The sequence below is a fragment of the Lissotriton vulgaris genome, chromosome 4_1 (genome assembly GCF_964263255.1).
Source record: "Lissotriton vulgaris chromosome 4_1, aLisVul1.2, whole genome shotgun sequence".
Taxonomy (NCBI): domain Eukaryota; kingdom Metazoa; phylum Chordata; class Amphibia; order Caudata; family Salamandridae; genus Lissotriton; species Lissotriton vulgaris.
In genome coordinates, this window is record NC_141691.1 from 1,402,648,899 (window position 1) to 1,402,675,885 (window position 26,987).

Sequence of the window (26,987 nt, forward strand, 5' to 3'; positions counted from 1 at the left end):
ACACAAACGCATCTAGTTGACCCTTCAAGGCTTGACTGTAAATCGATGGACTCTCACAGTAGCCCTGAGGAGCACGTTTAAAGCGGAAGCTACGGCCACCAAGAGAGAAGCCGAAAAGGTCTCTGCTTTCTTCAGCAATCGGAATACTGAAGAACGCATTCTTCAGATCGATTACTGAAAACCAAGATGCAGAAGCTGGAATCAGAGTCAGTAGCGCCGTGATGTCAGGCACAACAGGGAACTGAGGAATCACAATTTTATTTACCTCCCGCAAATCGATAACAAAACGATAAACAGGTGGCTTAGAAGGATCGGTACGTTTCAGAATAGGCAGTACAGGGCTGTTGCACACGTTTCCCCGAGTCTCCTCAATGACATCTTTCTCGATCAAATCATAGATGATCGCCAACAATGCTCGTTCACCATAAAGGGAGATACGATACTGGGGAATGCGAGGCAATCCCACATTAGATTTCACGTGAGCAACATAAGGGGAAATGTCGAGCAGGCCCACGTCATTGGGACCTGTTGCCCACAAAGATGCAGGAAGAGAACTCAATTCCGGTGGAAGCTTATCGAGAGACAAATACATTGGAGAGACAACTCTCTCACCCAAAGTAAGCTTCACTCCCGCAGGAGAACAATACAAAGTCGCATACAGACGTTTTAGAAAATCCAGGCCCAAGAGATTTTCACCACAACCAGTGGTCAAAATCAACGGAGCTTCAAGCTCACGTGGCCCAATTGTGAGTGGCAATAGGCACGAAACCGGATTGCTAACAGGGGCGCCAGAGAATCCAACGGAAACATTTGTTAAGCCAGACAAAGGTGCGCCAGGGAGTTTCGAATGCATGATGGAACTTTTCGCTGCACCAGTGTCCAACAGAAAAGGCTCAACGACGCCCGAGGTGGCAACTGCGACGTAAGGCCCTCTCTGATCAACCAGAACTGATACCACTCCCTCTCCTTGTCTACGGCTGTCCTAATAATTACCGTCGTCAGCATCCTGATCGACGTAATAATCATCTACGTTGTATTGCGCAGATCGTCCTTGCGATGATCCACGTTGATCAAAACAATTGTTAGAATTTGATGAATTGTCTGAACGATCGTTGGGAGCACCTCGACCCCTACCGCGTGATGTCTGCTGAGCACCACCACGACCTCCTCTAGATGTGTTACCACTATTACGCTCATTTAGAACAGGACAATTGAATTTTAAGTGACCCTCCTGTCTACAATAGGCACACTGATTGTACCCTAATGAAGATCTTTGCGAAGAGTAGTCATTTCGCGATTGCGACCTATTAGATTGTGACTGCGATCGATTACGTTGTTGCGAATCATTCTGATTCGAGCGCGGAGGATACACTTGCTGCAACAACACCTTAGTTTTAAGTTCCTTCGTCTTTTTATCCGCATGATCATTCTCTTCTTTCTCCCTATTCTCATAATATTGTGCCGTAGCCAATATTTGAGCAGACGTAGAAACAGCCCACGCACTCTCAGAATTTTTTAATTTATTGCTCAAGTCGGGCAATAAGTTTGAAACAAATTTATCCACAAACAACCGCTGACCACCCTCAGTACTCATATCCTGACCACTATGGTCAATGAATGCCTCCTCAAATCTCGTAAAGAAATCGGAAACACTCTCGTCTTTCTTCTGCCTGCAAGCCGACAACTTGTCCCAGTTCACCCTCATAGCTGGCATAAGCGTTTTCATTAAAGTAATGATTCTCTGAGGGAGAGCAGTAATGAGCTGTTCAGGCTTAGCCCCGCCAACTTGTCGTGTATCGGCCGCAGTAAGAGCAGCCCAATCGCCACCTAGTTCGTTTGCATGATCTTCGTGCCGAATCTTAGCCCATACCGGTTGCGGTACAACATTGCCAAACAACATATCGATATCGGCAAGATTCATTATCGTCGCATCTACGAGCTGCGACAACTCCTTGTAATACCCTGCAGGATTTTTGCGAGGGTCAGGCAAAGATTGCTTCACCTGTAAAACTTCTGATCGTTTCCATGGGAGATGTATCCATACTCTCTGGAAATGTGGCAGGATCGGTGGAACTTGAGCAGCATCACCTGGCATCCACACTGGTGGAACTTCACGCATAGGAAACTGACCAGACGGATCTAACTGTCTCTCAACATCCTCAACGAACAATGATTGAGGGATCGGAGAGGGACGAAAAGCTAATAATTGCTCGATGGCACGTCGAACATTGGTACCCACCACCATTCCGCTCGAAAACTGAAGCTGTAAGTTAGTCAAAGCAGTTAGTACATCTTCCGATGCATCTGCCGATATTTGATCGCGCAAAATTTTGCACATTTCTTCAAAAACATACCTCTGTGTCGGTATATTGAATTGACTGAACGTATCCAACACCGAACGTGGAGGATTTCTATAGGGATGCAACATCCATGACATCGCCATATTGTACAACGCGGCACGTTCCCTATTACCAGGAAGCTGACTACGTCTTTGTGGACCGTCCGAATCAGCGGACTCAAGAATAGGTCCAAGAGAATTGAAAAAGTTAGCGGCCATTGAAGGGGTACGACGTCGAGTAGTTGGAGAAGTATACGATAGAGTAGAAACGAGAGAAGGAGTAGAAACAGAAGAAGCAGTAGGAGTGAGTAGAACCGGAGCAGTAGCGGGAGAAGGAGTATGTGGAAGTACAAGCGGAGGAGCAGTAGGAACAGCAATAGGCAAGGGAGCAGGAACAGTCGGAAGAACAGGTTGAGGAGCAGGTACAGGAGCAGGGGCAGGGGGAACCACAGGAGCTGCGGTACCCTGTGCGTATGGAGGTGGTGACTTCATAAGATAGGACATTAAGGGATCCTCAACTAATTCCTCCTTCTTATCCGACTCCGTTGGCAAAGCGGGATAACATTTATCTATAGTCATACGCTGAAGCCTGTCAAAAACTTCCTTTTCCTTTTCCTCCTTATCACGCTGAAACTGCTCTGCTTTCTTTACAATAGTAGCAACACCATCTCTCTGATTACGTTTAGTCTGTCTGATCTCTTTCTGTCGGGCTTCTTTACGCCACAACCGAAAGGCATCAAACATGGCCGGCCTTGACTTTTTCTTAAACAATTTTGCCTCGAGGTTATCTAAAATCGGGGTCTCGAAACTACCATGAGGTGGCCAACTAAGGACACCATCCTTTTTGGTGTAACGAATCCAATATTCATTAAAGGTAATAGGACCTAACCCATGTTTACTGTAGAGCTCATAAGTTGGAGTTCCAACCGGAGGTATCGGACACGAGTCCTCCAGTCGGGAATCCGTACCACAACGTCTGAAACAACTGAACAAAGTACTAAGACCAGGCATCTTGCACACTAGCCGAGTTTCACAAACTTCAAGGGTTACGGGATTTACCAAGTCCCAGCAAAGAGCAAAAACCCTCGGTTTTTGGCGACTGCAGACGTCAAATAACACAACAAAGAACCAAGTACTAAGAACCACAAATGCAATGGAACCATGCAACAACTAAGCAACCACAACCAAGGACTCTGGGAGCGACCCACAAATACTTAACTCAAAGATCAATGGCGTCACCAGGAAGGCCCATCAATCGTCTCGCTGTACCAAGGTCTACGCCAGGCGCCAAAACAGGTCTACAGTCAGGGCAGCAGTCCGTCGCAGCCGTCAGGAGGCGGGAATCTTCGCGGGAAAAGTCGTTGGGCCACTTGTTTCGACAACAGGATCGATGAAGCGGGGTGCACCTTCCCTCGGAGATTTCACACGAAGTTCCTCACGATCGTCGGGCTTGGACCGGTACCACTGATGCAGCCCCACGTTGGGCGCCAACTGAAGGACTGGGTTATTTAAGACCCAGCGGTGCCAGGGGACAACACCTGAAACCTTCGTGGGTAACCTGTTCCGGCGTACAAATGACAGAGACACGGGACACTTCCTTCGGCGTCAAAGATTCGAGGTTTATTTACTGCAGGGAACACAGAATTCACGAGAAGTACACAACAGGTATGTTTTCGGGATCTGCTTCAATTTGCTACTGTGGATCGCTCCTTTTTATACACATTTCTCTCAGAGGCTAACATGGTACACAAAGGTTTACAACTTGGTTCCCATAATTATCCCCGAGAGGGGTCGCTTTGATGCATTCAAGGTCCGGAACATAAGTACAGAAACATTCGTGGTTCCCAACTGTAAAAACCCATCTTCCCACCATTAGTACATTCCAATCGGCAGTAAACAGATCGAAGAAGGAACAAGGACTGGTGCAGAGGAAGGCAGAAACAGTGGGGAGATCGGAAAGGGTGTAAAAGGGGTGGTATCGGGAAACACGAGCTACAGGCATCAAAGAGACGTGCCTAATGAGATGCACGGCTGAGACAACAGACCGGCACGGCAAGATGAGCCTCGAGCGGGGCCATCTGCCTTACAACATCATCCCCCTCATCATAAAGACACTTTCAAAGGAAACGTGTCTTCCGCAAGAGTCTTGGGAATCCCAGGGTCGCGAAACGGACAGCGTCCGTTCGCTGGCTACTTGAGGGCAAGAGACAAAATGGATGCCATATCTAAGATGGAACCCGTGGGTACAGATGTATAAACCCACGAAACAGACGAACGGTTTAGGTTAGCACAGCGAAACTGCGCACACCCACTAAACTCGTCATTTGCGGTTCATAGATACCAGACTCGACCATATTCGTGCGAGTCGAAAACACCACTTACAATCGTCACAGAACCTCACAGGCAACAATTAGGAGGCAGATATTCAAGAAAATGCGGAGCAACGATACCACAGGTCGCCAGGGAAGCAGGAGAGCGACCACTCAGCTCGAGAGCGAAGCGAGTCACAGCGCGTTCAGGTCACGGAGCGCTGTTTGTAGTCAGTGGGAGGGCGGCTCAGCTGGGAGGCGGGGCGGGCTCCAGAGGGCGACCACAACAAACAAAATGGCAGCGGAGGGGTCAGCAGAGCGGAGCGCTTGGGGAGAAACGCGCAATAACAGAAACAAATACAATAGCGCTTTAAAAATGCTACAACAGTAAAGCGGCGAGCAGGGCAGACTGCAGGCAACAATTAGGAGGCAGATATTCAAGAAAATGCAGAGCAACGATACCACAGGTCGCCAGGATACAATAGCGCTTTAAAAATGCTACAACAGTAAAGCGGCGAGCAGGGCAGACTGCAGGCAACAATTAGGAGGCAGATATTCAAGAAAATGCGGAGCAACAATACCACAGGTCGCCAGGGAAGCAGGGGAGCGACCACTCAGCTCGAGAGCGAAGCGAGTCACAGCGTGTTCAGGTCACGGAGCGCTGTTTGTAGTCAGTGGGAGGGCGGCTCAGCTGGGAGGCGCGCGGGCTCCAGAGGGCGACCACAACAAACAAAATGGCAGCGGAGGGGTCAGCAGAGCGGAGCGCTTGGGGAGAAATGCGCAATAACAGAAACAAATACAATAGCGCTTTAAAAATGCTACAACAGTAAAGCGGCGAGCAGGGCAGACTGCAGGCAACAATTAGGAGGCAGATATTCAAGAAAATGCGGAGCAACGATACCACAGGTCGCCAGGATACAATAGCGCTTTAAAAATGCTACAACAGTAAAGCGGCGAGCAGGGCAGACTGCAGGCAACAATTAGGAGGCAGATATTCAAGAAAATGCGGAGCAACAATACCACAGGTCGCCAGGGAAGCAGGGGAGCGACCACTCAGCTCGAGAGCGAAGCGAGTCACAGCGCGTTCAGGTCACGGAGCGCTGTTTGTAGTCAGTGGGAGGGCGGCTCAGCTGGGAGGCGGGGCGGGCTCCAGAGGGCAACCACAACAAACAAAATGGCAGCGGAGGGGTCAGCAGAGCGGAGCGCTTGGGGAGAAACGCGCAATAACAGAAACAAATACAATAGCGCTTTAAAAATGCTACAACAGTAAAGCGGCGAGCAGGGCAGACTGCAGGCAACAATTAGGAGGCAGATATTCAGGAAAATGCGGAGCAACGATACCACAGGTCGCCAGGATACAATAGCGCTTTAAAAATGCTACAACAGTAAAGCGGCGAGCAGGGCAGACTGCAGGCAACAATTAGGAGGCAGATATTCAAGAAAATGCGGAGCAACGATACCACAGGTCGCCAGGGAAGCAGGGGAGCGACCACTCAGCTCGAGAGCGAAGTGGATTGTAAGTGCATGGTGATGCAGTAGTATTTAAAGTAATGTGCATTCAGTTTTTCCGTAAAGTGGAGCAGGGCTGGGATGATCCTGATGGATGCAAGGATGTCATCCTATAACCCGGGCGCCAAAATGGTGAAGGCCTTGTGCCTTGTTTTTTTTTATCGGCACCTCTTTGGCTCCAGATTAATCTTGAAGACAATGGGCACATCTAACACTTCTCCCAACAACAGTAGCATGCATGGATATTTTTATTTTCTATATTTATAGAAGGCTATCTATATAAGTGCTGTTACCTGCCTGAGGCATGCATTATGCTTAAACCTCGCCACACTACCTGGACACAATTCGGGGTGGACGTGGTTAGATGAAGTCCTTCCACTTTTTTTTAGAAAGGGGACTCCGTTCCTCTTACTTAAGGCCAACGGAGGCTGAAAGGAGTCACCTCGTGCTCCAGCACTGCAGCTTCTATGATTTAATTATGATTATTTAAAGATTTATAAAGCGCACAGCTACCCAACAGGGTTTTTCCGGTGCTAAGCAGGGCATGTGAGGTTGCAGATAATCGATCCAGAGGAATTATACTTGGTTATACAGAGAAGTCTTTAGCTGTTTATGGAAGGCTAAAAGAGACTGACAGATCCTAAGTTCCAGCGGAAGGGAATTCCACAGTTTAGGTCCAAGATAGGAGAACGAGCGCCTCTCATACGGGTCAGCCGCACTCTGGGAACAGAGAAAAGAAAGAGGCTGACTGATCTCAGCTGGTGGGTGGGTAGGTAAGGTTTGACCAGTCTTTGTATGTATGAGAGAGCCAAGCCATACTTAGCTGAAAACATGTAACATAGAGCCTTGAACTCAATGCGTTTGTTTACCTTAAGACAGTGAAGTTGATGGAACAGAGGGAAGACAGTTGCACGTCGAGAGAACCAAAAAAGCTGTAAACGGTGGACAGAGGCCTTATCTGTGCCCAAGTACAATACATTGCCATAGTCAAGTCTGGAGATCGCCAATGCCTGCAATACGGTTCTTTGGGCTGCAGATGGAATTAACCAAAGGATTTTTTTTTTAGCCACTTGTGAACCGCAAAGCAAGTTGCCGTGACTCCAGACACTTGGGCTCTAAGAGAGAGATTATTATCAATGGTAAAAGACATGCTCTTAACCTTTGGGACCGGAGCAGGTAGAGGTCCCTAAGAGTCAGGCCAATAGCTAGCTACCCAGAGTTCAGGATTGTTTCCCAGAATGAGGACCTCAGAATATGATCTGAGTATCATTTGCGTAAGAGAAAATGGTCAAACCAGATTTTTCAGCAATGTCCGCCAGAGGGCGCACGTAAAGATTAAAAAGCAAAGGGCTTAAAATGTAACCCTGCAGTATTCCTGATGTTAGAGCTACTGAGTTCAATTTAGTAGTATGTGAGAAGACTTGGAATGCAGGATCTTTCAGAAAAGAGATCAGCGACTACAAGGCCACTCCTACAATGCCTGAGGCTTCAAGGCGATCCACCAGGATGGAGTGTGAAACCGTGTCAAAGGCAGCACTCAAGTCCAGTAAGATAAGCGCTGCCGTACCACCGCAGTCAAGCCTAAGATATTCCGTAACACGAAGCAGAGCTGATTCTGTACTATGTCCAGGACGAAAACCAGACTGTGACGGATGAAATAACTTGTGGAATGCCACTTGTAAGGAAAGTTGGGAATTGATGTGTCTTTCCCATACTTTGGAAAAAGGTTGAAAGAAGGGATATAGGACAGTAATTTGACCAACAGAGTGGGGCAAGGTTGGTCTTTTTTAACAAAGGGAGCACAAGAGTGTGCTTCCAATTCCGAGGCACCTGACCTAAGCTTAGGTAGGAATTGAGGAGAGTAAGAATCATGCCAAGGGCTGACTCGTCCAAAAGTCTGAGCTTGGATGGGGGGAGAGAATCAAGTGGAGAGCTGTACTTGATGGCTCACAACAAACATTAAAGAGAGGTCACGTCCAGTGGGAGCCAGGTCTTAATTTGACGAGACTCGTCAGATGAGGAGGCCTGGGAGAAAGTGCTGACCTGAGCAGAAGAGGGGGTGTTAGAGAAGGTAAAGTTGTCTTGAAGAGAAGAAGAGAAGGGTCAGAGTTAAGCTGAAGGTTAATAGACTACTTTATTGTGGAAGAACAATGCAAGTTTGTTGCATTGATGTAGCAAGAGTGAAGGAGACAGCAGAAAAGTGCTCGATGCGGAAAGTTCTTTCACAGCTTTGCATAGAGTTTTTTGGCAGTTTTGGCAATTCATAATCTTGTCCATAGAAAGAACCACATGCTGATCTGCATAGAACATGGTATTTTTGCAATGCAGTCAGATGGTCAACCTTAGCCTCTGGTGTGTAGTGCTTTCTCCACTGTCTCTCCAAGACTTTACAGTGTTTTTATCGAGTTTGAGGGAGGCGGTAAACCACGGGGCAGGGAGGTGCACTCTAAGTTGGGGTTTGGAAGAGAGAGGAAGAGTGGAATCAATAGCCTTCGAGAGCCAGTGATGCACCGAAATCTGATCTGGGTCAGGCTGAGATGTAATAGTGGGGGTTGTATTAGAAAGCTGCATATTGATCGCCCGTATATCAAGTTTAGACCAGTTCCTCAACTTCGGCGTAACGATTATGCACATACTTTCATAACTATGCAAACATGTAGACACAATCAACAAAACAGTAATACGTCTATACCGTGTCCAGGAAAGGCCAGGAAAGATTTGATGATAAAGGGAACAGCCAAGCGATCAGACCAACCAAGTTGAATAGGAGGTGCAGTGGACAAGGTTAGTAGATTAGAAAAAATAGGGTCCAGGAGATGCCCTGCTGAGTGAGTAGGTAGGGAATTAACCCCTTCGACGCTCATGACGAGCTCAGCTCATCATGAGTTACGCCTGTCGTACGCTCATGACGAGCTGAGCTCGTCATGAACCGCGGGTTTTTGCAAAAGTCAGCGCACAGTGGGAAAACACGTAGCGTGCATGGTGTTAATAAGCGAAAGGTTCAGGGTCTTAGGATCATCCATGAAGGCTAATGCTAATTTGTTAACTGGATAATCAAGATGAAAATGTAAGTCACAAGCACTGAAACATTTGCCACCCGAAGAACATGGAGGGCTAGTGATTCCGCTTGGGTAGAGCCCCAGTTTTTAGATGGCCCAGGGTAGCGATATATTAGAGCACCTGAAAAGATGAATTTAGGAGACAAAGGAATAGAAAAAAGCAAGGCTTCGCAGTTAGGAATCTTTACAAACACAGTATGTGTGTAACCTTTAGGGTGTTTTTAAACCGACTCGCTACGTCACGAGAGGTCCATTGAGGGATTAGCTGTAAACAGAGAACTTCACATCATTAACCCTTCTATCACCTAATGAACTTCAAACGTGCAGCGCATTTGTGCTTTAAAGCTGGATAAGGAACATCAACTGAAAACAAACATGCATTTCCGGAAAGTTTTAGCATTAACAAAACTTACCAAACACATTTTTGTTTAAAAGCTAAATCCAGTTTAAGAATGTTATACGAGGGTCCATATGCATTTTTTAAAAAGTGGCCTTTTCAGGCATTTCTGAGCTCTATTGAATATGTGGAAAACCTACGTCACTTATAAAAAAAGTAAAACAAAGAAAAACATATATATGTATATCTTTTCACATTTTTGCACTGTGATGTTAACGTCTTGCCTTTGTAATATAGGCCCTTTCAGTTTTTAGTCAAGATTATGGACACTTCCTGTGACCTCACTGCGAATTGCATATGCTAATTAGACCCCACCCACCCACTATTTTTCATAGTACTTTTGCCCTCTATTTTACTTCGGGTGTTCTTCAAAAGGAAAAAACCCACTATACTTCAAAAGAATTTCCTTGCTCCGTCCAAGTATTGCACCTGTCGCTCATTTCGAGATCGCTAGACATTTAATCGCAGATTCAAATGTGTGCTTCTTGTCAAAAAATATCTTCCCTCTTTTTTTAGCATTTCTGTTTAAAAAGTATTTGACAAATAAGTTTGTATTGAAAAACTCACCCACTAGAAAATCACAGACAGCCAGATTAAGAAGGAAGAAGTTATTCTGGGTTCTTAGCCGTTTGTCCACTGAGAAAGCCAATATCACCAGAGTGTTGCCCATGACTGTGACCAGCGCAAGCAGAGACATGAGAAGAGCAAGGAAGACCTGCATGTCCCCGGAAAATGGCGCCATCTGCTGCTCAACACCAGTAGCAGAGAAGAGAAACGCGCCATCGTGACCTATCAGAGACGCATTCTCAGGGATACCAGATGATGCCATGAGACTAAAATACAAAGCCATTCTGAGTATCATTTGAGAGGAAATTATTTTTGCACGTTCGAGCAAAATGTCAATTTTGAATGGCACTTTCAAGACAGAGACTAATTGGATAACTAAGGAGTTATCATCTCGGAACAGGTAGGTTCTGAAAAATGTTTTTAATTAAAATCCTAGTAAGTGGTAGTTAGCAGCACGTCTCTACGTTTCCAGTGAAAATGATAATCAGAGGCAAATTAAAGATGACTGTTCGGGCATAATACCATTTATGTAGTGTACAGCGTGCGAGATCAATCAAAATCCGGTAAAGAGCTCGCCTCAGTGGGTTGCAGGTTGAAGCAACATCATGATCTGTGAATGTGGATCAGTGGGTATGCTACGCCTCAGCAGGGAGCATTTATTATGGAGTTTCAGGTAGGTGGAGCCTAACAAGCAATTTGTGTCTAACGAGCATGGTTTCAGGAGATGTATCTGGGGAATGCACTATCAAATGTCGGCTGTTTCGCAGACGCCTCTGGCTTTATAATCTTTTTAATACCAGGTAGTTAGATCTGGGGGTCTCTAGTTGGCAATGGTATTCTCCTTTGTCCAAATAGGGACCCTTACTTCTAACTCAGGATAAGGGGATTACACTCCTTAATAACCCCTGCTCACCCCCTTGGTAGCTTGGCACGAACAGACAGGCTTATCTCAGAGGCAGTGTGTTAAGCATTTGTGAATATACACAGTAATACAGTGAAAACACTACAGATGGACACAACACAGGTTTTATAAAAAATAAGTATTCTTTATATAGACTTAAACACTAGACCACAAACGACAAAAATCCACAATACTACATTTAAGATAACTTAAAAGATGATTAAAGTCTCTTAGTCCAAGTTGTTGGTAAATATGACAAAGTTCTCAACAAAGTACCTGGATGCGTAACGCAAAGTGAACAAAAGGCTCGCAAATGGGGAGATGCGTCAGTTACGTGACCCGGGGGAACTGTTGCATCCTGCCTCGATGAAGTAAGAGTAGGGGACTCGTCTTGAGCCTTACCGGTGCGGAGGTGATGCGTAGATTCCTGGCTTGCGGGCCCGTTGTGGTGCGCAAGATAGCGCCTTGATGGGATGCGTTGATCCGGTTGCGGTGCGAGAAGATGGAGCCCTTGATGCGGTGATGCGATGACGATGCGATGACGATGACGCCCTTGCAGCCTTGCGACGACTCTGTACTCTGGAGCTGCGACAGGCCCTGCGACACTCTTCTCCGGTGATGCGATGGCGACTCTCATGATGGCGTCACTCTTCTCCGGTTATGCGACAGCAGGCAGCTTCAATAAACACACGCTTCCAGGAAGATGCGACGAATACTCGCGTCTCAGGCGTTGCGATGATTTCAGCTGCGGCGGCGACACGCTTCTTCTCGATGCGTCCCGCTTCCAGCTCCCAGCGGCTCACAAGTGACTGGAGTCAGAATTCCCAGCAAGCAAATTCAGGAGGGAGCTGGAGGTGAAGTCTTTTGTCCCTAAGAATTCAGCAGGAGGCAAGCACAGTTCAAGCCCTTGGAGAATATTCTGTAGATGAAAGCCCTTACAAAGTTCCTTCTCCTTTCCCTTGGCAAGGAAGCAACCACTGCAGGCCAACCCAGCAAACAGCACACTGGCAGAGGGGCAGTACAACTCCTGCAGCTTCCTTCGTTCTTCACCTTGGGAGAAAGGTTTCTTGTCCAGAAGTGATCTAATTTCTTGGGATCAGGGCCCCAATATTTATACACCCAAATCCTTTGTTCTCTGAAGGCAGAGAGGCCTCTGCCTAGTCCAAACCAGCTCCTGAGCACTTTGTTTACATGACTCTCTTCTCCCTTTCACTGTGCAGGGCAGAAACATCAGCCGCACAACAGGAGGTGGAGCCAGCACAGGGGAGGGAAGATACAGCTCTGGGGGACTCTGTTGACATGATTCCTCCTCTCCTTTCACAGTGCAGGGCAGAGACATCAGACACGCCACAGGGGGTGGACCCAGCATTGTTGAGGGAAGGCCCAGCACTATTCAGTTCCCAGGTGCAACTCCTCCCTCCCATCTAGATGCAGATCTCTCTATTCACCACCGGGCTGCCACAGCCTGTCTCCTGGAATCCCCCAGCCATGTCACTCACAAGCCCAGACAAGGAATACACAAACCAGCAGAGGTAGGCTCAAATGGTTAGGCAGGCAAATACCTACTTTCTAAAAGTGGTAATGCAAACACGGAATATTAAAATAAATGTTACTAAAAGATGTATCTTATTATTCTGAGTTCAGGCATACTAAAATTCGAATTTCTACCATGTTCCCTGAGTCAGTTAGGATTATAAGAATGTAATAATTTAACTGCCCATTCTGGACTATGAGAACAGGTAGCCTTCAATAGTGAAAAACGAAAAAATGGCTGTAATTCACTATTAGCACATGCTACAGACATCAGACCATGTCCTACCTTATACTTACAATGGACCCTGCTCTTGGGCCTACCATAGGGGTGTCTAATATGAAGCAAAGGGGAGGTTTAGGGACTAGTAAGTGGGTGCACTTGGCCAAGTCGACATGGCAGTGCTACTGCCCACAGGCCTTGCAATGGCAGGCCTGAGACATGCTTTACAAGCTGCTTCTGTGGGTGGCACAACTAGTGCTGCAGCCCACCAGCAGCATTTGATTTACAAGCCCTGGGCACACATGGTGCACTGTACTAGGGGCTGACAGATAAATCAAATAACCCAATCATGGAATAACCAATTAGTACATCAATTTAACATAGGGAGCACTTGCACTGTTGCACTGATTAGCAGTGGCCCAGTGCCCAAAGCATAAATCCAGCAAAAACATATCAAAACAGAGGAGGCAATCCGTCAATATGGAAGGGAGACTCACGCCAATGATGCCAGTTCTAACACGTGTCCCTCCAGCTGAAATGTGGGGAGAACTACCCTTCCCCTTGGGAGTTCCCTTCACTAAGGCAGAAAAATCTGGACAGACCATCAGCGTTGGCGTGTTCTGTACCAGGGCAGTGTTCCACCGTAAAGTCCATAACCTGTAGGGCGTATGTGGCTGAGTAAGAGGTCGGGTGAGTGAGGTCCCGTCTGAAGTTCGTTTGTGCCGTTTGTACCTGCAAAATGCCTGTAGTCCGTTGCTGACTAAAATGAAGCGCTGACGAGAGAAGTGCTTGGAGCTTCGTTCGGGGGGCTGCAGGTGTGTCAAATGTTGATTTCTAAGCGTCTTGGAGCGGTGTGGAGCAGCAGGGATAGACAGCGCATCCAGAGGCTGTTCGAGCTGGAGCGTTTGCAGCTTCACACCTGAAAGGAGTATGAGCTCACGGAGTCAGTAGAGCTCAGCGGCTTTGCCAAGCAGGGGAGCTGGTCGTGGCAGGTTGAATTTGGCATTGTCCTCGGAGAGGAGCCGTTGGTGGAGAGGTGCGGTGATTCTAAGCTGGGGAGAACTGGCAGCGCGAGTCCAGCACGAGCCCAGCGCTGTATGTGAATTGCAGTTGACAGCCTGTGGAGGGGAGCAAAATTTGTGCGGAGTAGGGGGAAGAGGCAGCTGGGGCTCAGCGCTGCTTGTGGAGCAGAAACTTATGGATTTCGGTGCAGCTGGGGTCTATGTGAACCGAGTGGAGCAGGAGCTGGTTGGAGCCCAAGAAAGGCACAGTGAGTCCAAGGTTAATTGCTTACTTACGAGACTGTTTTTTTTCTTCTCTTCTCTTTCAATGCATTGATTACGTTGATCTGGGACTGTATAAAGACTCCTGTACACCTCCTGCTCCCTGGTTGTTTTTGGGCAGCAATGGCTCCTAAGGGAAGAGGGGCAAAGACAAAAGCTACTGTAAACGGTGTTCCAGCAACAGCATCAATGGCATCTACCACCGTGCCTGATACTTTAAGTGGATTAGCATTAACTGGGATAAGGGTAGAAGGTGCTGGTCGACCCGGTAGCCCATCTGCTGCGAATGCTGTGAATGGTTCAACGCGCTCCCAGCCACCTAGCAACAAAAGTGGTGATGCTGAGCATAATGGCCAGATTGGGAAAAATGGGCACAGGACCTCTCTATTAGATAATGTGACGAAAGAACGCACAATAGCTGACATATTTAAAAAGAAGACTATATCGTCCAACAAACAAACAGCTCCTACAACTTCATCTGGAGCCAGTAAAACAGACATGGGGGCAATACCTAAATCTAAATCTATACCTATGTCCACGCCTGGAGGCGTGGGGGAAGATGCGATGGCCGAACTGTGTCAGGCTGTGGGCAAAGTCAGAGTTTATCCTAAGACTTTTACTGAAAGTATCGAAAGCCCTAATGATACAGGAATGGTAGCTGTGAAGGATGGAGAGTCAGCTGGTTCTGGAGGTCAATTTTATTCTTTGTCTGACGTCTCTATTACTTCAGAGAACGAGAATGAGAATGATAGGCAGAGTTTTTCGGGCGATTAAGCTGACGATGTGAGCCTTTCACTAGAAGATGACATCCTAAGTTCAGACTCTGCAACAAACCAAAATGGTCAACAGACAGTTCGTAGAATATTTGAGTCAGCGAAAGTGTTGGAAACCGCTGGTCCCAGTATGGTCAATCCACTTCAATGGGATACTCCGCCCTGTATACAGAGTGACCAAGACAAGGCAAGTGAAGAAGCTGAACCAGAAACTGAGATCACTTTTAGAACCATTTATAAAATCATTATGGTGCATCGAGAAGAGACCAAATTTGAAGGGTTGCCGACTCAAGGGGCAGTACGCAAGTTACAAAATACTGTCCGGCGTATTGCCAAGTCATGCATAGAGGTAACCACTAGATTTTTTTTTTTGAGTTTCAAAGACCTTTATTGTACACATCCGTTAAGACACAGCATCAAGCCCACAACCCAAGAGGCCGGCCGTGTATGGCACACTGTACATTCGTCACTTGCAGAGTAACACAGCCCTTCAGCCGACAACCCTAGGGCCCGGCGGCGTGTTGAAAGAGGACAAATACGCATCAAACAACCTAGCGGAATGTCTCCTGCTTATCCTGTGTCAGATATACTATGGATCTATACTCAGTCCCCCTCCTTCTCACTCGCATAATATCAGAGCAGCTATAATACAACAGCAATGTACTCTTCAAGGTCCCCGAATCCCAACAATTATTTCGACATAAACTTCCCCCCCTCCCCCATGCACACACACATATCAGAAGATTGACCATGTAATACCTTGGCCTCAATTAGAATCCACACGCAGGAAAATAGCTATGCCCTGGAAGCAGGACAGTGCGCTCGCCATAACTTGCTCTCCTCAAATGTGCCCTCTGTCCCATGGCCTAACATTGAGGTGTGTCCCACACATGCCTATCGCTTCTCTACCTCTGCCAGTGGACCCGGCCCATCTGCAGGGTCGTCTTGTGTGTCAGTGGGTCCAGCCGCAATATCAGTGGCCTCGTCGTGCGCACCTGTACTTAAGTATGCTCAATATAAACCCCATACATTTTTAGGTCGGCTCTTGGGTGGCAGTAGTTCGCTATAGTGTTCAGTTTGTGTGCTGCAATAGAGTATATCTCTTGCCCATCTGGTGGTAGTAGTAGGGAGTGGCCCTCTCATCCAGCAGTGCGCCACTACCCGCCTAGCGACCAGCATGCCCATATTGGCTAACCTTCGGAGACCAGGAGTGTTCTAGAGAGTCCGATGAGCGCCATGGCCGGGTCTGGAGTCAGCACCACGTCCAATATCTTTCTCATCTCTGCAAAAATGTTATGCCAGCATTTTTGTATCCCTGGGCAGTTCCATGCCATGTGCAGAAAGTCAGCAACAGGCGCCCGGCATCTCTCACATGCCGCCGACTGTCGTAGGCCGTATCTGTGTAGCCTCTCCGGGGTGTAATACACTCTTTGGTGAAATTTAAAGTGTATCAGTCTGTGTCTCCCGTGTAGTGAAATGCGTTTTGTACTAGTACAGCAGTAGCGCCACATCTCGTCATCAATGGTAGTCTGTAGGTCTCTTTGCCATGCCACTCTAGCCGGCATGAGCTGTTGCTCTCCTTGCGACACTGCCAGTTTGTACATGTTAGTCATTAGTTTGCGGGGCGAGTTAGTCTTAATTACATAAGTAAATTCCGACACCTCAGGCGGTTCCGCCAAGTCCGGTCCCAGCAGCTCCAGGAGAGCGCTACGGACTCTATGAAACTGAAAGCGGGCAAGCGTAGAGGCGTCGCTCCTGCTGCCCATCACCTGTTCCCAGGTTTTAACTACTCCGTCCACGAAGATATCTCCTGTCTGTAGGAGACCTAGTTGCAGCAACGCCCGGACCACACCTCTCTCCTTCACCGGAGGGAGCCACATCATCCATTCTATCGGCATGGCCGGCGAATAGAGCAGCTCCCCACACCTCCTCTGTAATAACGGATACCAAGCATGGTTGGTAGCCTTAATCGAGTCAAGTATCCCAGTCCTACGATCTGTGGGTAGGCACACCGTGGCTGGTAGCGCAAGAGGGTGTGCAAACAGATGTTCCATGCGAACGTGCGGTATCTGTTTGTCCCCGTGTATCCAGATATGTAAGTGAGATGCCTGTGCAGACCTCCCACACTGTATGGCAGGGTGAGCAGTGACCATCTGACTCTGGGCTGCTTGCCCGCCCAGGCAGGTTGGATCATGAGCTGAGTTAGTCGTTGGAAAAAAAGCCTTAGATAATACAATCGGGATGGCATTAAATAAGAAGAGGAAGCATGGCAGCACTACCATCTTCATTATGGCAATGTGGCCTATAAGAGAGAGAGGGAGCCTACTCGATGCGGCCACATTATCCTCCAATCTGTTTATCGCAACTCTGTAGTTTTCTCTGAGGAGAAGTTCTGGATCAGTGTGGAGGCCTATCCCCAAGTATCTAATTGGGTCCTCCGACCATTGGAGCGGGTATTCCATCACAAATTTCTTAGTCACTGGAGTAAGAGGAAAAGCTGACTCTCAGACCGAGAGTGCTCCAAAGTGCACGATCTCCCTAAGCATTGGTGATAGGTTTGTTTCAGGGTCATGTACATACACCAGGGTGTCATTGGCGTACATGGATACAACTATCTTGTAGGTCGGGAAGCGTATACCCTCATTGCCATGGTATTCCCTCAAAGCGTAGGCCAAGGGTTCCACCACCCGAGCGTATAATAGTGGGGAGAGTGGGCATCCCTGCCGTGTGCCGCGGCCTATAGAGAAGGGTTCCGATACTATGTCGCCCACTCGTATCCTGGCTGTGGGATCGTTATATAGGGCACCAATCATTTGAAGAAAAGGGGCGCCCAATCCCATTCTCTGCAGCACCTGGGTCAGGAACTGCCAGTCTACTACCGAATCAAAGGCCTTCTCCATGTCCAGGAACATGGCAATAGCCTTCACATCCTGTTTAACATTCTGCATTGTGCCCAGGATCGTGCAAATGTTGTATGTCAAGTTTCTGCTGGGTATAAAGCCCGCTTGCTCTGGCGCCACAAGTTCGGGGGCAAGGAGCGCCAATCGTGTAGCTAAGACCTTAGCAAATAATTTAGTATCTACGTTCAACAGAGAGAGTGGTCTGTAGGAGCTGCACTCATCGTGTGCCTCCCAAGGTTTCAGTATGGTGACTATTAATGCTTCCCTCATGGACTGTGCCTGCACCCGTTCACGCAAATTTCGTCAAACAATGCGGAGAGATGGGGGATCAGTTGCTCTTGGAAGGCTTTGTAAAATTCCACAGTAAGGCCATCAATACCGGGGGCGCTGCCCAACCACATAAAGGCGAGTGCTTCTAATATTTCATCCTTCGTGATTGGGAGCATGAGAAATTCCCTATGCGTGTTGGTGAGCACGGGGATCTCTATGTGCTCCAAATACTCTTTTGTTTCAGCAGAGAGGTCTCTGCTTTTTGAGGCGTACAGGTCTGCGTAGAAACATCTGAGTAGGTTTGCGATTTCCGTTTCGTCCGAGGTGGTTTGGCCGCTAGAGGACTTCAGTTCTGTGACCTGCGGTCTCCCTCTCTTGCCCTTCATTATCTTCGCAAGGACCGAGCCAGGTCTTTCACTCTCCCCGTAAGTCTGGGTTATGGCGTATTTACACATATGTTTTACTTCCCTATCCGCCTCGTCATGGTATTCTGCCAGAGTGGCCTTAATCTCTTCCGAGATGGCAACATCTGGCTCCCTCAACTGACGGTTCTCAGGGGTCAACAGCTGGCGTTACAGCGCAGCAAGCCTTTGCCTAATGGATTTTAGCACACTGGAGTGTTTGGACAATGCTATGCCCCGTATACAGACCTTGAAGGTTTCCCATACCGTTTGGAAGTCCTCTACCGAGCCCACATTACTTTAGAAGAATATATCTATCGCTTCCGCCAGTTCTCCCCTAAAAAGGGGATCCCGGGGCGAGTATGGGGAAAAGTGCCATGTAAAAGGAGGAATCACTCTCGTAGGGGCCTCCACCAGCAGCAAGAGTGGTGAGTGGTCCGATAGGGTGCGCGGTAGTATTTTACAGTCTTTGATACGACGAACTACAGTGGAGGTCACCAGCCAATAATCTATTCTAGTGTGTATGTCATAATAAGCAGAGTAATGTGTATATCCCCCCGTTGTAGGGTGTCTGTGCCTCCATATATCCTCCAGATCTAATCTGGTGATCCAATCATTTAGCATCTGAGCTGCAGCCCAAGGCCTTCGCGGGGGACCGGCTGATCTGTCTAAGTCTGGGTTGAGTGTCAAGTTGAAATCCCCACCCCACAGCACCTGTGCAGCATCTAGAGCGCCAAGCATTTGAGCCAAATTTTGATAAAAGTCCGGAGAGTCGTAGTTCGGTCCATAGACGTTTACCTACACTAAGTCCATTCCCGGGCCCTTACAGTGTGCAATGACATACCGCCCCTCTGGGTCAGCACTCATGAGTGTCAGTGTGATTTTTGACCCTGCATTGACCCAAGTTATCACCCCTCTGGCATGCGTCTTGAAGCCAGCAGCTGCGATATTGCCCTCCAGCCCTTTACTGCGCAGCATTCTACTGTTGATTGGCAAGTGCGTCTCCTGTAGAAGAGCTACATCCACTTTCTGCCTGTTCAAGTAGGTCAGGACCTTTCTGAGCTTACGGAAGTCGTTGAGGCCACGTACGTTCCATGTAAGGATGCGAGCTATGCCCCTCTGGCTATGATTCTCTACTCTAGGTGCACTGGCCACTGTGTTCGGGGTGGTATATTGTAGTTACTGTGAATACTCTCGAGGTATGTCTAACTTGTGTGTGCAAAGTGCAATCGCAGCCTGTCCTCCCCCACAACTGTCGACTGACCTGACAGCAATCTCTACTCTTCCCTCCCTCCATCTGTAGTGTGATACAACTCAAACATCGTCCCTCCCCCCTCCCACGGCAGACCGCCCCCCAACCTGGCCTTGCCGAATCCCGCACACCCCCTCCCTCCCTTATTTTCCCTCTGAACTGTGGTAACTCAGTAGAGAACGTCGGAAGAATTGCGCGCGGGGGGCCGAGGTTGCCAACAATCAGCGCTAGCCAGCGCTGCATTTGGGTCACCCCGGTTGCTTCCCTCCGTGGTTTAATTGTTGCAGCAATCAACATAACGTGAGCTGCAGGCAGTTCTGTATCAATCTTGTGTAAAGAGAATTGGAACAGTGAGCAACGTCTCTGAGTCCAGCTCCCCCCCTCATACAGCAGAAGCCCCCTCACTCCCGGCAAATATCTTCCATAATAACAGCATCCCCTCTAAGCATGCACTCTCCTTCCCAGCGTAGTCTTATACCCAGAAGAGGACAACTCTTGTGTAGAGACTCGTCAAAGTAAACCCGGGGGGGAGGGGAGGGGAGACATCTCCCCGTACAGTGTAAGTGTCTAATCTCCAGAGACTCATCATTCCTGCTCATCAAGCCGACTGCTTCTCTCCCCGGTCCTTGTGTTGCTCCTCCACGTCTCTGCGTCACTCCTTCGCCCACCCTCTCAGTGCTTTCTGCAAGTTGCGAGGGTCCGTAAACAAGTGGGAATGACCCTGTCTGTTTACTCTTAATTTGGCCGGGTACAGCATGGCATAGTCTAGACCCAGAGTTTCCGGGCCTCCTGCACCCTGGCAGTGAAGTCCAGATACAGTGAAATTTCGGAGCCCTCGTACTGTAGTACCTTTTTTTCCCTGGCCAAGTGCAGGGCAGCATCTCTGTCCCTGTAATTGAGGTGTTTAGCTTTGATGGGGTGCGGTGGGGCTCCAGGGCGCAGACGCTGACCCAAAGTGCGGTGAGCCCTTTCCACCACGAAGACCTGTGAGAACGAGTCCTTCCCCAGGAGAGTGGTAAGCAGGTTTTCCACTAATCGTTCCATATTCCCAGTCTGAGTCGTCTCGGGAAGGCCAGTTATCCTGAGGTTGCAGTGACGTGAACACACGTCTAAGTCCTCGGTTTTATCCTCTAGGATTTGCATCAGCCTGTCCAGCTTCTTGTGGTCATTGCCCAGCTCCATTTGCGCCTCCTCCACTTCCGTTATCCTTCTTTCAGCCATGTCCAACTTTTCTGCGTGTTTGTCTATTCTCTCCGCCATCCTATCCATCCTATACGTTAGGGCATCTATTTTGGAGCCCAGTGAGGACATGGTGGATTGCAAATCCTTTTCCATGGCTACAAGCATCTTCTTGATGTCAGAGGATTCCGCCCCTCCTTCATCCGCCAGCATGTCATCTGTGACTGCGTTCTCAGCTTCCGGAGGCTTCGCCCGTCGCTGCCCAAAGGTAAGCTTCGTTTGGGTTTTATCTTCGCGCCCCATTCTGCCTGATGCTCTATTGTGCGCTCAGCTGAGTGTGAAGCGCAGGTGTCCCCTTGGCCAGCGTCGCACGGTTCGAGCTCCGCACCCCACTTAAGTCGCGTTCTCCCGTATGTGCTGCCACTCATCGTCACTTCCCAGGGAGCAGCAGCCTCTGTAGTACTCTGTGGACAATGTGCTGTTTTAAGTGCATTGCAAGGGTGCAGCCACCTGGCAGCAGTGCTGTCCTTCTCGCGCCCTCACCAAAAATGCTTTCGTGTGCTAGCGGGCCGCCACTGGTCGCAGGTGGTCTCGTCCAAGAGTGCCCCCAAGCAACTCCTGTTTTCTGTTGAGTGTGCTCACAGGTCATGGGGTGGGCACTGGTGAACTCCTCTGTAGCGCTGCAATGTCCCTGCTGCCAAGTTGCACTGTGTGCTAGGCCCTCGCTGCCCCCGCAGGAAAAACACACATCGCAATGGGCCTCATCCACCTGTATACAGTGATCACTCTCCAGCGTCGGACTGCGCAAAGTTCGTTTAGAGGCCCCCACTCACTGCCAGCATGCTCCTCTGATGGCCCGATCCTCACGCGTTGTCCCGTACTGGCTGCCTGCGCCTCTCGCTCTATCAGCCCGTATGGATCAGGTTGGGATGGTCACGGCCGTGCGTACGGGCCATAAACCGATACCTTCTGCAGCCGTGCTTTCCTCCGGTGAAGCCTCCACAGTCGTGTCGCATTTGCAGGTCCGATCCGGTGCAGCCACAAGGTGGGCAGGGCTTCCCTGCCGCACGCTCTGCTACGTCTGTTGGCTCTGGTCGCGACTGCAGGCCGTGGCTTGGGGCCTATCGTGTCTGCTCCGAGCCGCTCTCGTCTCCTGCTCGATCGCCGTTGCACCCCAGCTTCGGAAGCGCAGTTCCGGTGTCCTCCTTCCCTCACAAGCACGGGGAGCCACCGTGTAGCAATGAAAGCGTTGTTTGGTGCAGGATAATTAAGGATATTGAAATACCACCGAGCGGAGCTCTAGGCTTACCCGGCCATCTTGTTTGCCGGCAAGCTCCGCCCCCCAGGTAACCACTAGAGTACATGAAGCAGAGGAGCGGATCTCGTCAGTTGAGGATCAACTTTCTTCGCAAAAATCTTCAATTGCAACTCTACAGAAAAACGGGCAGGATGTGGATTGGAAACTCACTGACTTGGAGAATCTTGCGCGTAGAAATAACCTACGGGTTTTAGGCGTGCCGGAAGGTGGTGAGGGGAAGGATACGCGGCGGTATGTGGTGGAATTATTTTCAACAGCCTTTTCAGACTTAAAGGATTGGAATTGCGATACTGAAATTATAAGGGCTCATAGATTCCCTTTTGTGCAGAAATGAAATTCAGGGGGTGGGGTGGAGAAACCCAGAGCAATCCTTATATGCCTTCATAACTATTTACTCCGTGAAATTGTCTACGACTTGGCCAGGCCGGTGCGCCCGAGGAAAGGCAATGGCTTTGACTTTTTTGTTTGCCCGGACTTCTGTCAGCTGACGGTACAACAAAGATGGCGCTTAAGGCAAATGATATCACCTATTCAAACCAAAGGGGACAGGGGTTTTTATTAAACCCTGTCAAATTGAAAGTGATTTATAAAGGGAAAACGAAATATTTTTTTCCAGAAATTAAGGTACAGGAGTTTGAGGAGATGATGTAATGCAAATTTAGTCATTAATTAGGCTTAGTTCTCTCGTGTTTAGTAGAAACTGTTATTAGTTTTCCTCGTAAGTGCATATCGGCACGGTAACGGAAAGGGATGTATATGAAGAGAGGTAGTTGCAACGTGGGGTGAGGGGTTGTAGATTGAATATGAGAGACAGGACATGGGACATGGCGGGACTCACTCACTACTCGATCACTTACCATCACTGAGGACTTGGTCCTTAGCCTCTTTTGGGTGGGGTCACAAAGGGTGGGGGGTGGGTAGGGAGGTGAAGGGGAAGAGAGAGGGGGAGGGGGGAGGGGGTTGGTGTGCGGGGCAAGGAAAAACAGTAAAAGAATCTTGTGGGCAAATCAAAATCGAGATTGTACCAACTTGAAATATTTTTCTATTGTAGTAATTGTTGCGGCTAGCAGTCCCTGTTATGTTTTTTATTCTACTTTCAGATTTGAAGATGGGTAGATTTATAATATGTTCATGGAATATTTGCGGGCTCAATGACAAAAGGAAAAGGGGTATAATGGCTCATGTATTGAAAACTTTGAAAATTGATGTCTTGTGTATTCAAGAAACGCACATACCCTAGAAAAATAGAAATTGGCTTAAAGATTTGGGATTTGAATTAGAAGGCTGCACTCGGCAGGGGACTACTATAAGAGGAGTTGCTACATTAAAAAGGTATGGGGTAGGGTCAAGTAAACGGGGTAAAGAAGATCCGCTAAGGCGATGGGTAATTATCGAATTACGGTTAGAGGCCACACTTTTGACCATATGCTCCATCTATGGCCCCAATTCCGATGATCCGGATATGTTGAATCAACTGAGTATCGAACTAGCACTGTGGCCATCACCTTTACTTTTATGTGGTGATTTTAACCTATACTTGGATGGGAAAGATGATATATCAAGTAATTACATTTATGGTGGTAGGAAGAAAAATGTGTTTAAGGCCACTAAAGGGATCATAGATGAATTCGGGTTGGTAGAAGTAGGATTTCTAATGGGAGGAGGTGCTCCTGGGAGTACTTTTTATTCTGCTCCGCACCAGAAACATTTTCGTATAGATTACTTTTTTGTTACGGCTGGATTCATCAATACTGCCAAAAATCTCAGGTTTGAAATCGTGCTTAAACTAATCTCTGACCACAACCCTATTATTCTCGATTTAGATATTAACCTTAGACAACCCCCAAAGCCTTGGTCTTTTGAACGGAAGTTACTTTTCGATCCTCTCTATATTGAATATATGGGGAAGTGGATTCCCGAGTTTTTTTAATTTAATCAAGGCTCAGCGTCAAATGAGATTGTATGGGATGCTTTTAAACAGGTGTTCAGGGAGAAACGTTAAGTTATTCATTAAATAAACAGCACAAAATTAGGAAGTAGATTATATGGAAATGGCCAAATTGCGAGATATTGAAATTCAGTTGATGATGGCATGCAATATAGGGACAAGCATTGGGCTAATTTAAAAAAATTTAGCTGTACAGAAAGCCAGGATCTATCAGAGCTTTGGCACGAAATTGGCTCAACAAATTGCCACTTTCAGATCAGAGATGTATGAGGTGGGGGAAAACTCAGGTAGGCTCTTAGCAAAAAGACTTCGACAGAAGGTGGTATCCGCAAATATCGATAAAATCATGGATAACTCAGGGCAGTTATATGATAATCCATCGAACATATTGGGGTTTTTTCATGAATTTTATTCCCATCTATACACGGAACAGAATACTAGAGATATTGAAGGAAGGGTAGCAGATTTTATGGATTCCTTACCCAATATTACTCTATCATCAGAAGAGTCTGAACAATTGGAGACCACTATTACTTGGTAAGAAATAGAATTATCCTTAATGCCATTAGCTTCTGGCAAGGCTGTTGGCCCCGATACTATACCCCTCGAGTTCTTTTGGATTTTCAGAAATATTCTTAAAAAAGAAATTACCACACTTTTTAAGGAGGCCCAAAGAGGTAAGGCTCCATCTTTCTGGCAAGGTTCAGTAATCACTGTTTTTCTCAAAAGAGACAAATCCCCATTACTACCGTCTTCATTTCACCCCATCTCATTGGTCAAAGTGGATAGCAAAGTTTACTCCAAGATCCTAGCCTCACGCATTTCTTGAATTATTACACCACTTGTCTCGAAATTTCAACATGGGTTTATTCCCGCACGCGACACAGCCGATCACATTCGTTGCGTGATTACATTCTTGGACTGGGCTCAGGCAACAGGCTCTTCTATCGGTCTTACCCTGTTGGATGCTGAGAAAGCATTCAACAGGGTTGCCTGGGCATATATGTGGGATATCGTAACTAAGAAGGGATTTGGTCCTGGTATTTTAACAGCTTTAAAAACTATGTACCGCTCCCCGTATGACTCTATTCGCCTGATTGGTCAAATATCCACTTCGTTTTCAATTACTCGTGACACGCGGCAAAGATGCCCGGGCTCACCTTTACTCTTCTCTATCTACATCGATCCTTTTGTAAATCATTTAAATTTTGCTGAGAACGTAAAACCAATTCACTTAGCCCATATAGATTATCGAGCCTTAGCTTACGCAGATGATATTGTGGTAGTCACAACAGATATCGAAACAGCTCTTCCAGCTATTAACGATTTAGCAGCACAGTTGAGGTCCTTTTCAGGATACAAGTTGAATTTATCCAAAACGCAGATTTTGTATGTTGGAGGTACTCCGCCCATTAATATATCAACTGTGCCAGAAGTTACATATTTGGGAATCAAGATCTCGCTCCCAGTCGCTAATATTCCAGAGCTAAATATAAATCCGGCAGTGGCAAAAGTCAATGCGACATTAGAAAAATTAGATCATCTTCATTTGTCGTTATATGGCAGAGCAAACGTATTAAAGATGCTGATCTTACCCAAATTTTCATATATGTTTTGTACAATACCCGTTGAATTCCCTCTTGCTTGTTTAAAAAAATTAGAGAGGGTAACCTCCAGATTGTGGGGCTACAAACGGCAACGTAGAGCCTATAAAAAGATGATTCTCCCTAAAGAGTATGGTGAGTGGAACATTCCGTATTTTCTATTCTGTTATATTGCCGCGTCCTTACAACCCATTAGCCCACTTATAATTGGTGATAAAGCCCGAATCCCTTTTTGTAATACTCCCTCAATCTATGAGCTAGTTTTGAGAGAAGAGATGAAAGAATGTCTTGTGAAGGTAATTGAACCTAGCTACTTCAAAAAGGCTAAATTTAAGATTTTAAAAGCTGCTTTTGTAGTCTGGAAAGTAGTAAGGCGACACATGGGCATATCAAAATTAAATGTATATACGCCTTTTACTGCGCCTGATTTACTACCCTATATTTTTCTGGATCAAGTTGCTATTAGGTGGGGGGCCAAAGGAATTTGTTGTTTAGGGGATTTGTTTAAAGAGGGTGACGTAGTTTTGTTTAATGATTTACATATTAATTTTGCTTTATCAAAAAATGATTTTTATAAATACCTGCAAATTCGCAGTTTTCTACAGAGTGTTCGACCATCAATAGAACATCAAATGAACAAAATCCCCCTTATTGAACTTATGGCAAAAAAGACACCTATTGGCCTATTCTACTCTTGTTTGATTCAGGAATTCCCAGATGATTTGGGAAAATGTCAATCAAAGTGGGGGAATAAGCTCGGAATACCTGAAATCAATATTCTTGAATCTATCATGTTAGCCAACCGAGTGCTTATAACGGTGATGATGAAGTCACAATATTTTATGTCCATACATGATCTATATTATACCCCTAGGAAGGTATCCAAATGGAGTATGACAATAGGGACAAAATTTAATAGGTGTGGCCAATTCGCCGCTGATGCGGCGCATATGTTTTTTCAATGCCCTAAACTTTTTGAGTTATTTTTGCATATTGAACATTTTCTGGCCGTAATTTTAGGACGTGAAATTACTTTAACCGCTAAGATGGCATTGATTAGTTGTAGCTCAGTAACGGCTGATCAACCAATACCAAAAGCTACAACATGTTTTCTTTTTATTTGTATGGCTGTGGTACGAGCCTGTATCACAAGAGATTGGATTAATTCCGAGCCCCCTTCTTTTTTCAGTTGGCGTGAAAGACTATTGTCAATATACAATCTTGAA

General features: G+C 47.2%; 1 protein-coding gene across 1 annotated transcript in view; it reads right to left on the minus strand.

The window, feature by feature from the left end:
• The window catches only part of LOC147724050 (histamine H3 receptor-like), a 96,783-nt gene extending 86,321 nt beyond the window's left edge, over positions 1 to 10,462 (minus strand). Inside the window, exon 1 of the mRNA XM_086917980.1 lies at positions 10,180 to 10,462. Coding sequence (XP_086774106.1) covers positions 10,180 to 10,462 — 283 coding nt within the window. The remainder of the gene's footprint in view (positions 1 to 10,179) is intronic.
• Between the last annotated feature and the right edge of the window lie 16,525 nt (positions 10,463 to 26,987).